Below are 12532 nucleotides of genomic sequence, written 5' to 3' on the forward strand. Positions count from 1 at the left end.
AAGTGAAAAATATTTAGCCTACATTACAGATATGAGTCAACTTAGGCCTTTACAAAATATATTTAGCCTTATGTAATATGTACCTTAGGCTACATATTTTTAAATTATGAATGTGTGGCTGCATATACTTACTAGTGAATCTCAAAAAATTTGAATATTGTGAAAAAGTTCAATATTTTCCATCAGTTATTTAAGAAAGTGAAAATGTTATATATTATAGACTCATTACACAAACTAAAATGTTTCAAGCATTTTTCTATTTTAATTTTAATCAGTATGGCACACAGTACAAAAGCATAAAAAAACCCATCTCAAAATATTAGAATATTTCATTTCGAGTTTGAGTAAAACAGTATGAACACAGTGTATCTTTCGGTCTAGTTCAGTACACACAACCACAATCATGGGGAAGACTGCTGACTTGACTGTTGTCCAGAAGATGATCACTGATGCCCTCCACGAGGAGGGTAAGCCACAAAAGGTCATTGCTGAAAAGGGTGGCTGGAAAAGGTGCATAAGCAACAGGGATGGCCGCAGTCTTGAGAGGAATGTCAAGAAAAGTTGATTCAAGAACTTGGGAGAGCTTCACAAGGAGTGGACTGAGGCTGGTGTCAGTGTATCAAGACCCATCACGAACAGACATCTTCAAGAAAGGGGATACAACTTTCGCATTCCTAATATCAAGCTACTCCTGAGACAGAGACAATGTCAGAAGTGTCTTATCTGGGCTAAGGAGAGAAAGAAATGGACTGTTGCTCAGTGGTCCAAAGTCCTCTTTTCAGATGAAAGTACATTTTGCATTTAATTTGGAAATCACAGTTCTAGAGTCTGAAGGAAGAGTGGAGAGGCACAGAATCCAAGGTGTTTGAAGCCCAGTGTGAAGTTTCCACAGTCTGTGATGATTTGGGGTGCCATGTCATCTGCTGGTGTTGGTCCACTGTATTTTATCAAGTCCAAAGTCAACACCGCCATCTACCAGGAGATTTTAGAGCACTTCATGCTTCCATCTGCTGACGAGCTTTTTGGAGATGCTGATTTCCTTTTCCAGCAGGACTTAGCACCTACCCACAGTGCCAAAACTACTACCAAATGGTTTGCTGACCATGATATTACTGTGTTTGATTGGCCAGCCAACTTGCCTGACCTGAACCCCATAGAGAATCTATGGGGTATTGTCAAGAGGAAGATGAGAAACACCCGACCCAAAAATACAGATACGCTGAAGGCCACTATCAAAGCAACCTGGGCTTCAATAACACCTCAGTAGTGCCACAGACTGATCACCTCCATGCCACACCACATTGATACAGTAATTCATGGTAAAGGAGCCCCAACCAAGTATTGAATGTATAAATGAATATACTTTTCAGAAGTTGGACATTTCTGTATTGTAAATCCTTTTTTGATTGATCTTAGGGAATATTCTAATAATTTGAGATACTGGATTTCTGATTTTCATGAGCTATAAGCCATAATCATCAAAATTAAAACAAAAAAGGCTTTAAATATTTCACTTTACATGTAATGAATATAGAATATATGAAAGTTTACCTTTTTGAATTAAATTATGAAAAAAAAGGAATTTTCATGGTATTCTAATTTTTTGAGATGCACTAGTAGATGCCAGTTAGAATATATAGTCTAATAATTCTCCACTCAACCAGATTTACTACACTGTACCGCGCATCCATGCTGACTCAAACTTGCATACACGAGGTGAGACTAGCTGGATCAGCTTACCAGTTAAATCTTAACAGCATTACATCTTTCATATGTAGGGTGTAACTCGATTTGTGTGCACGTTATGAAGCGCAAAATACAAGCTGTTGAGCAACTGGAATTTTATACATCAGGCAAGAATGGGACATTTCTCTTTCAAAACTACAGCAATTGGTCTCCTTAGTTCCCAAATGTTTAGTGTATTTACAAGAAGTGGTGATGCAACACAGCAGTAAACAGGTCCCCGTCCCAACTTTTCTGAAACATGTTGCAGACATCAAATTCAAAATGAGCATGTATTTAAAAAAAAAAAAAAGAGGGGGGTTTTCAACATTTGATATGTTGCCTTTCCAAATAGTATCATAAAATCATAGGGTTTCTATGATTTGTAAACCTTCACTTTTTGTTTTACAGTGTCCCAACTTTTTTGGAATTAGGATTGTATGTCAAATGGCTGAGATGTGTGCATTTGTTATAGCACTCCCCATGGGCCAACAGTTATATAATCTGTGGCCTAAGTGGGTGCTACTATGTAACATTTATAGAAATTTTACTATGCATTCACAAGAAATAGCTCTTTTAGTACATGGAATGGCTTAAAAGGTCATTGACCTGTAGCGGTCAAACCGATTGGCCACACAAAACAGTGTCAAGCTCTTTACATGCTACATTTGATATCTTATGATCAGATGAATGACCAAAGACCATTTTGAGCGAGGCGATTTAAAAAAAAAAAAAAAAAAAGTGCATGCAGCAGAAAGTATGTAAGCAAAACATTCCCTGAGAAACAGCTGTGACCTCCTGTTCTGCCCCACTTGTTTCAAAGCTATGTGTGAACCCATGCAAGTGCTCATGAGTTACAGCTCTGAGTAAATTAGACACAGCATTAGAATTGATTTACATGTGGTGGCCATATTGTTTACAAACATTCACACACTTAAGCAGTTTGACACCAACTTTGTGAAGATGGACCAAAAATCCTAGGACTTGCTAGCAAAACTAAGTTTTACATATTGTGCATTTCTCTTGCCCGAGTAATGGGTGGGTGTACTACCAACTGACCAGCTTCCATGATTGTAGGATCTACAGTTTGGCTTGCACACTCAGTTTAGCAGAGAAAATAGAAAGGAAAATCCTAACAAAAATGATAGCACCAAGTCCTTAGCCTCCTAATAATAATACAACAATGAACAATAGTAATAATAGGAAGGAGAGAAAGAAAAATCCTCACAATTACAAAAGGGTTCTAGCTCTTTCAGTGCTTGGAACCCTTATAATCGCTGGGTAACATTTAGCCTGCTGGAGCTATAGGTCTGCATTTACCTGTTTGTCAGGAAAGAAAGTAATAGACTTGTCTTTTCATACAAGATTTTTATTAAGAAACAAGATGCAACACAGCACAATTACAGCAATTATGCTTTTGCCATGCTGCCAGTTTCACTCAGCACATATTAATCTGTATGATTTAAAACATTCTCCAGAATTATACATGTCCAAACATTCTAGAAGGTTTCCTCAAAACAAAAATATTTAAAAAGAATTTCTCATGTCCATAATGGCTTAAAGTGTGATGGAACAGAAAAGGTTTTATGACATCTACACTAAGTGACTTAGGACAAAAGGTAGGGGTGCACGACAAGGTCCCAAAACAAGACGGAAAAGACAAGTGTGAGGAAAGTAAGCTCATGGAGTTACTTCAATGTCTGTTCTCATATGGTCTTTGCCATTGCTGGCATCTCTGCGGTGACTGCGTTCTTGGCTGTGACTGCGTTTGTGCATATGCTCCTTGCTGTGGCTGGACTCACGCTTCCTGCTCTTCTCCTCTGGTTCCTGACGACTCCTGGAGCGTGACCGAGAACCTTTCCTGCTCGAGTGCTCACCTTTGTGCCGCCTCTCTCTACTCCTGCTTTGGCTTGACCGCTTGCTCTTGCGCTCCTCCCTGTGCCTCCTCTCCTCTCGCTCATCTTTATGACGCCGTTCATCTGCTTCTCCTTTGGCCCTCTTATCTTTTGAACGCTCACGGTTTCGCTCTCCACCACTGGTGCGCTCTTTGTGCTCCCGTTCCTTCCGACGGCTTCGCTCTCTTTCACTGTCTCCATCCCGCTCTTTCCTCTGTTCCCGGGTTTTTCGCCGCTCTGAGGCTCGATCTGGGGTTCGGGAATGCCGACGATCCCGCTCTTGATCTCTGCCCCTGTCTGCAACCCTGTCTCTCTCCACTTTGTCCCTTTCCCTGTCTCTATCTTTGCGCTGGCGGTCCCTCTCTCTCTGAAGCTCGCGGTCGAAGCTGGCTCCACGTCGTTCTCGGTGGTGACTGCGGCTGCGGGAACGGTTTGGGGATTTCCGAGGGCTCGGCGTTCTTCTTGGGGACCTAGTGGGGGGGGGAAAAAAAACCAAAACACAGTAATAATGCTAGCACAGCTGCAATGTACACACAACAGTCACAACTAGGTCAACAAACCACACACACACACATTGAACATTACAAAAGGTTGCCCGAATCTAAACTGCTTCTAATTATCCTAACTGCCCGTCTCTTCCGAGATTAATAATTCTCCTGTAAATTCTTACTCCTCGAATGTTTACAAATACTTATTCTTACAATTGTTTGACCCTCTCAGGGCATTAACTTTTTCAGCAAGTTGTGCTACAGGTGCTCTTCTGTAGTTCGCCGATTGTCCTACCTTGGACCACTTTCTGATTGATATAAAAATCACTGTATACCAGGAATCCCCCCCCCCCAATCCATGCCATTTCCGTTGCTGCCGCCCTCCCTGCTTTAGCTGTTCCATCTAAGCACATGTTAGGGCAGGGAAGTGTGACCTCCCTGCCCCAAGGCTTTCCACATATGCATGTAAAAGGGCAGGGAGGTCCCACAACAGAGCCACCCACCAAATAAAACTTGTTGCAAATCATGCAATGCAAATAAAGTTCCTTGACGAAAGTGGGCCTGACAGAACTATAGTTCATTTGCTTTGGTCCAAATCAGTTGACAAGTTTGTCAACTTGGAGCATTTTCCCCTTGGTTCGTTCTCCCACCCGACACAGAGAAATATCCAAGTGAACCAAAATGCAAAACATCTGAGAACATTCACTCCGCTTATTTATCAGATATGTCTGGGGCAGGAGCAAGAAGGTAAATACAGGAAAAAGGTCCGGTGTTCTGGACTGTGAGGAAAACACTGCTATGCAATTTAATATGGAGCAATGGCAGAAGTAGCATTTGCATATCATGGTAATTATGTGGTCAATATACCAGGTAAATCTAGCAGCAGAACTCCAAATGCATTTCAAGTACAGTATACTGCTTCACACTTTGCAAAGATGACATGCAGCCTCAATGCTAGTCCAAATGAGACCTTGGTTCATTCTCTGACTAGCTGCTTACTGTTTGCATGCCCTGTCGCATCCCAGAATGAAAAACACACCTGGCTACAGGAGCCATTTAGCTCGAACTTGCAGTGTACACCTGGTAGTTGGGCGAGACCGAGGTCAGATCACTTTCCCACCATAGACGAACCACTCCAGAGTTCATTTGGAACTGGACTAAGACCACCTCCTCTGAAGGGTCTTTGTGTAGTTGCTTTGGTCCATACCCAAATGTTACCATTCAGGGGTGTTCTTATGGCGCATATTCCATTCCAGATAGAAAAGCAAAAATCACAGCTGAAACATGAAATACCACACCAATGGTATCATTTTCATTACTAACAAGACCCAAAGTGCCACAACAAAAAGCAAAAAATAAATAAATAAATAAATTTCACTGCATTGCTCTTACATTTAAGAGATAAAGCAATCAAAGCAAGTAAATGCTTTTTAAACAGTTAAAATACTGAATGAGTGCCAGAGATAAGTATTACTATTATTCTACAATAATGAGCACACTAAATTATACTACACAACTCTGAGGTCCTTCTGTATTTTTTTTCACACCTGTTCTAGGAATAACTCTGGAAAAAAAAAAAACCTGACAAGTGATTAGTTCAGTAAAAAACAACAAAAAGCCTTTATATATTAAAAAAAAAAAAAAAAAAAAAAACACCCACCCCAAACATTAAAGTATGTTCCTTATATGAACAGCAATGGCAACATTCCCGGGACCCTTCTCCCATTACAACCATAACCCTGAGTACATCTGAGGGCTGTGATTGGACAGTAATTGTATTGAGGTGGCACTACTCTCATGTACAGCAAAGAGAAGTGCAATACAGAAGAGAAGTACAAAAGCTTTAGTCGCATTCAATTCTGAAAAGTTATCCCACACCAATTTTTTTTCACAGAAGAAATGAGAAACAATGAAGGATTTGTTTAACAGTGTCAGCAATGAAAAGCAATACAGGGTGTGTATTGTATTTCACATAAATTGAATTGCAGCGAAATACAACGCAGCAGCATAGATTCCTTTTATTGGTGGATAATATTCACCTCTAATTCTTGAAATGCAGTTCCCTCTTGCTCATTTTTACATTGAAGAGGTCAAATAAGAGCAATGCAGTGAAGATTTAGCTCTTCAGTGTGGTGCCTTGTGTTAGGATCCATAAGAATCCATACACACAATGCTCAACACATCTCATGACAAAGCAGTTTTCCAACCCTTGTTTTTAGGAGAATTGGGCTGCTCAACATCCTGCAATTTACCTTAAGCGGTGCCAGTCTCCATCCTCCTCATCCTCTTTGCCCTGTTTCTGTGGTGGTTTGCGTGGTCGGTTCTTCATCTGCTGGTCGATGGTCTTCTGCACCGGCACCGGGATGCGTGGAAATAGTGTGGAGAACCATTCAAGCTTTGTGAGGAAGGAGCGCAGCATCTCACCAACAGTCATCACACATCCACCTCCAGCCTTCACATCCAGCTCCTAATCATACAAATGCACAGGGTCTTTGACATCAGCAGCTCCAGCTGACCATGTTTCATACATCAGGTTTTTCCTAATACTGAATATACACAGCACATCACAGTTTAGTGGTTTCTCTCCTTAAACAAAACATTAATTTAAAAAATCAGTAAGGTTTCCCCCCCATGCTGAAGTAACTTCAAGTGGCAAAAAGAAATTGTATAGGCCATCTGATTTCTTTTTAAAAGTAAAAGATTTGGTTAGGAAAAAAAGGATGATGCAAATCAGCATTTCTCCAAGTCCAGTCAAGAAACCCACAAGTGCTATGCAGTGTAATGTCTAAAAAGTCTAAAACAGGTCAATCTATGAACAAGTAAAAATAAATGCATTAAAAAGACCAAGGAAAGCACCAAGTACACTAACTTCAGAATTTTAAACTAGGGAATTCAAATCCCTATTGGTGATGACCAAAAACTGAAACTTCACCTCTGTTTTCATCAAGCTCAATATTCATATACCACATTTGCATTGAGTGAGTGCAGGATGATGTTGATGTTAGATGAAAAGATGGACCAATTCAAAACAGCTGATTATCTCAGCTTGGAGTACTCTCACTAGCCCCACATGCAGGATGAAGGGCATTAGTTGACTTTTTATAGGAGAGGCTTTAAAAAAAATAAAATAAAAAGGGGGGGGGGGGGCAGCTATAAAATAAAGGTTACGCTGACCTGCTGTGATCAGAAGTTTACATACACTCATGGGCATGAATGTCATGGTAATTTTGGGCTGTTAATGATTTCCTTGAACTGTTTTTCCACAGTAGAATGATTGTACAACATACATCTTTAATGACTTCAAACAACAAAAAATTGAGTGCACAAGTTTGAATTTACTTAGGATTTTCTCTAATCCACACAGGGTCAAAATTATACATACCGGCTCAAATATATACACCCCCCCCACTAATATTTGATTAAATGTCCGTTAGCAAGTTGCACCTCAACCAGACACTTTTGGTAGCCATCAACAAGCTTCTGGCATAATTCTGGATGGATATTTAACCACTCTTCTTGCCAGAGTTGGTAGAGTTCATTTAAATTGGTTGGTTTCCTAGCACAGACCTGGTTTTTAAGAATAGTCCACAAATTTTCAATAGGGTTGAGGTCAGGGCTTTGGGAAGGCCATTCCAGAAGCTTAACGTTAGCCTGCTTTATCCACTCCACAACCAGTTCCGATGCGTTTGGGATCACTGTCCTGTTGGAACACCCAATTGTGTCCAAGTTTCAACCATCTAGCTGTTGATTTGAGGTGACGTTGAAGAATTTGGAGGTAGTCCTTCATTATTCCATCCACTTTGTGCAATGCACGAGTACCACTGGCAGCAAAACAGCCCCAGAGCATGATGCTACCACCACCATGCTTGACAGTTGGTACACTGTTCTCAGGTTTGAAAGCCTCACCTTTACTGCTCCAAACATGCCCATCATTGCGGCCAAACAGCTCAATCTTTGTCTCGTCCGACCATAAAACTTTTCTCCAGAAAGCATTTGGCTTGTCCATGTGGGCAGCTGCAAATTTCAGTTGAGCTTGAAGGTGTCGATTTTGGAGCAGGGACTTCATTCTTGGTCGGCACCCTCTCAGTCCATGGCGATGTAAAACTCGCTTCACTGTGGACAGTGATGCTGGTGTTCCAGCAGTTTCCAGTTCATGACAGGCTTGAGCCTCTGTGGTTCCTGGGTTGTTCCTGAACACCCTAACCAATTTCCTCTCACCAGAGGGTGACAGTTTGGGTCTTCTTCCAGACCTTGCCAAAGTGGTGACACATCTGAATAACTTGTATTTATGTACAATTGTATGAACTGATGATCTTGGAATCTGCAGTTGTTCAGAAATGGCTCCAAGAGACCTTCCCAACTTGTGTACATCTAAAAATTCTCCTTCTTAGATCTTCACTGAGTTCCTTGGACTTTCCCATGGTTCTGAGTATTGGTCAATCCAATGAGTGCTGTCAAACAAATCCTTTTTCTGCTGGCAAAGAGAAACTACCAGTTGTCATCAATCATGATCACTAAAGAAAAGTTAATAGGCCTTGGCAAGTTAAAAGACACTGTAGAACCTTCAGCATCACTTAACAGATTTAAGTGAAGGTGTGTATATATTTGAGCCTGTATGTATAATTGACCCTGTGTGGATTAGAGAAAATCCAAAGTAAATTCAAACTTGCGCACTCAATTCTTGTTTTTTTGAAGTCATTAAAAGATGTATGCTGTACAATCATTCCACCGTGAAAAATGAACACCTCAAGGAAATCAACAGCCCAAAATAACCATGGCATTCATGCCCATGATGTGTATGTAAACTTCTGACCACAACTGTACTTGTTACTTAAATCAATCATAGTCTTCACAAAGGAGACAGCAGCAAGCCTGTTTGTGAGGCAAGAATTTCTGTTCGCTAACTAGGAATTCAGAAAATGTAAAAAAAAAAAAAAAAAGCCACAGATTGTTCTCACCATCAATGGTCTGCGCAAATTCTCTTGCTATTCTTTCATATACTTTTATTTATTTCACACATCTAAACTTTTAAAGCTCTGGTCTGTTGGTAGGACAGCTACAGTACAGGAAAATTGTGCCTGTGACTTTAGATTGTGAACAGGAAGGGGTTCTGTTAGCACTCACGCACGCAAACCTGCAGTGCTGGGATATACTACTCCCATTCATGTTCTGCATAAGGCCATCTGAGAAAGAGAAGAGTGCAGTTAGCTAGAATTACATTACACAAAAACGTTCAGACATACCTCTATTTTCCCCACAAAAAGGACTTCAGTCAGCTTGGCAGATTTTTTTTTTTTTGGGTGGGTTACGTACTCTCCATTCTAAAGCATATGTAGGCACACTTCATGCTAACCTACTGATGTTGAATAGTACAGAGAGGTTTTCAACCTTTTGGGTGCTAAGGTATATCAAAAGTCAAACCAGAACATCAAGGCACACCAACGTAAAGTTTACCATCAATCATGAAGAAATGTCACACCAGTATTAATTCTGACAAGAATTTTATTTTGTCACTCACTGAAAATTGTGGCTACCTTTGAGTCACATTTTAGTCTTTGCTGTTTTGTTTAATCAAGATTTAGCTAATGGAACTCCGTTTTAAGTCTAATTTTCTTCAATGTTTTAGTCATAATTTTCCTAAGACAATTTCATGATAGGTGTAAAACGTGCCCTGTAGCTTGAAGAGGGACCATTACAGGAGGGGGATTGCCGATTTTTTCCCCCCTTTGCACCCGACTGGTGGCGGTCAGAAGTTATGTGGGGTAAGTCATGATTCTGTTACTGCTTTACTAGTTATCGAGTGACTATGGCATTTTGTATATTGTAATGGAGATGACCACTATTTTCATATAAAAAGATGTTACTTCGTTCAGACCATCGCTGTGTGTGTCCTGACTCATATACCTGTTAGAATCCATGACCACTGTGAAATCCATGCAAGAAGCTAAGCAAATGAGCCTAGCAAGCCAGATTCCCCTGCTTCCCAACTGCAGTCAAGAACACAGAACAGGGAAGGTAACAGTGTAATGAATTTTACTGAAGGATTTTTTCCTGGCTGTAAAAATTCCCTTGAGATAAGCTAGGTTGTCTGCCTAAACAGAACCAGCTTTTTCCATTTCATCTTTACTCACCAGAGAATAATGAGAACTTTTCACTGTAATTTCTGTTGTCAAACCCCCCATTTACGTTGTCATTACAATTTAGTCATGAAATAAAAGGTAATCAACAAATAAGCTTCAAAAATGGACAAAATTAACACCAAATCACAGACATATTAGGACACAGCATTAGTGAGATTTGACCCATATTATACTACAGCATTCAATGATCAAATTGATGGTTAAATCAGACAGGCAATCATAATTTAATAAAAATGCACTGATGTGCATCAGAGCAAGAACTTATGCAGCATGATTAACAGCAACATACTACAAAAAAAAAAAGTTAACTGTCTGTGGACCATCTACCTGTTATGGGTTTGGGAAGCTGAAAGAAAACTGTCCATTCCGTCAACTCAAAATGTAAAAGTTGGCATCTGTGATTATGCAATACATCCTAGCAACCATAATGGGTAGGGAACCAATTGCAGCGAGTGTGCATGGAAGGGAGTTGCAAGACAAAGATCCCAGCTTCTTATGAAATCTCCTGTGTGCCGTAAATCGCACAGACCTAGGAGAAGGCGTTTTATAATCACTCCATGATGCATGCCTCTCATGAAATACTACAAGAGTCAAAGCCACAGTGGCTCAATGCTATTTAGCCTCTCCAAGTTTAAGCATTAACAGTTCCATGAACCTTTGCGCTCACATCATGGAACTGAATTACAGTGAGCACCTTTTCCGGTCACTACAATAAGCGTTCTCCTCAAACCTCAAAACTGCATGGCACACTTCACTTTGCCTCACAGCACACCAACTGAGAACCACTGGGATAGCAGGGCTCAACATTAACTTTTAAACCCGGGTACTACTTTTTATTTTAGGAAAACCATAGAATAGTTGTGAATTGCAACATAAAATGAAGATCACACATTGAGTTGAAGTTTGGTTATTGATCAAGTTTATTATTAAGTTGGGTTATGTATTACTTTTGACTTGTAATGAACAATAATTTTATCCAAAATAGTTTTTCTTGCCCGAGTCGATTTATTTTCATTTCACATGCATGCAGCTGTTGTAATGTTTAGTGTGTTTGTGTAGAACTCTCTCTCAGACTGCAGGTTCATTACTCAATAATGTAGAAATCATAAATCTATAACAAAGTTTGTATGAAGAAAATAGGGTGCCAAGACTTTTGAACAGTGCTGCGCTTGAGAATATTTATATCTTTTTTTTTTTGTTTGTTATAAAATCATCCACCTCTAGGTTTAAATAGGGCTGGGCGATTTTACGATTACGATGTTATTCACGATATAAAATCTCTACGATTAGAAATTAGACATGTACGATATGCCTACGATAAGCCTACGCCTTCAGTAAAATTACTTCATCTGAAGTTTTGACAGACACGCGAATAGCCAATCATAACTAAACAGTACCGCACGTAACCAATCAGTTGGAAGAGAGCCACGTCAAGTTAGGTTGCGTGCACACACAAACACACACGTGTAGCAGCAACGCACAGCATAGCTGTGGTGAAGTTTGCAGGAGCGCGGCATTTCTCCAACAAAGCGTGAAACAAAGCGATTATAAAAATGAGCGAGAAGCCGACTGACCGGAGTTCTGAACAGAAAAGTCAGAGCACTGCCCTGGAGGACATCGTTGACAAGAAGGGCCAGAGATCTTCGGTTGTGTGGAGGTATTTTGGATATTTAAAATCGGACATACAACAAAGTGTTACACAAAACCTTAAACACCCTGACGTACAGGATTGCACTTTTTTTTCCTCCTTGCAGCATAAGGTTTACACGTCAATATGTCTTGTTTATTTGAAAGCTGCTAGAATTTGCACAAATGATTAACAATGGTATATAGTTTTTATTTTTCAGTTTCAGTTTATTCATTTGAACGAAAAGAACAAAAGAATGTGCATCCAGTTTGTTTTGGTTCTGTGAAACTTGAAGGCTTGTTAAGCTATTTTTGTTAATTAGGAAGGAACTACTAATTTGTAATGTTCATATTTTGAGCAGAAAATTAAAGAAAATACAAAAATGGTGATTTGATTTATATCGTGATATATATCGTTATCGAAAATTTTGAAAAAATATATCGTGATATAATTTTTTCTCATATCGCCCAGCCCTAGGTTTAAACCCCCCCTGCATCATGACAGGATAATGTTTGAGTTTAAAATTGTTTAGTGTGTAGGTTATGGGCGTTTTATACAGACCTGACAACCTGTAACTGAATCAGTGCAGCCGCTCCGTCATGACGCAGTGCTGTTTTTTTTTTAAGATGTGGATGATTAAAAAAATATATATATATTTTG

General features: G+C 39.8%; 1 protein-coding gene across 4 annotated transcripts in view; it reads right to left on the reverse strand.

Annotated features, from left to right (window-relative positions):
• Window positions 1-3070: 3070 nt before the first annotated feature.
• Window positions 3071-12532, reverse strand: part of prpf38b (pre-mRNA processing factor 38B) — a 39006-nt gene continuing 29544 nt past the window's right edge. For all 4 annotated transcript variants that reach the window (XM_060905993.1, XM_060905994.1, XM_060905995.1 and 1 more), the window contains exons 5-6: window positions 6358-6572; window positions 3071-4087 (exon numbers count right to left, since the gene is read on the reverse strand). In XM_060905993.1, the coding sequence (XP_060761976.1) occupies window positions 3403-4087; window positions 6358-6572 (900 nt within the window). In that variant the 3' untranslated portion in view covers window positions 3071-3402. The remainder of the gene's footprint in view (window positions 4088-6357; window positions 6573-12532) is intronic.

Source organism: Neoarius graeffei, chromosome 23, assembly GCF_027579695.1.
Source record: "Neoarius graeffei isolate fNeoGra1 chromosome 23, fNeoGra1.pri, whole genome shotgun sequence".
Taxonomy (NCBI): Eukaryota; Metazoa; Chordata; class Actinopteri; order Siluriformes; family Ariidae; genus Neoarius; species Neoarius graeffei.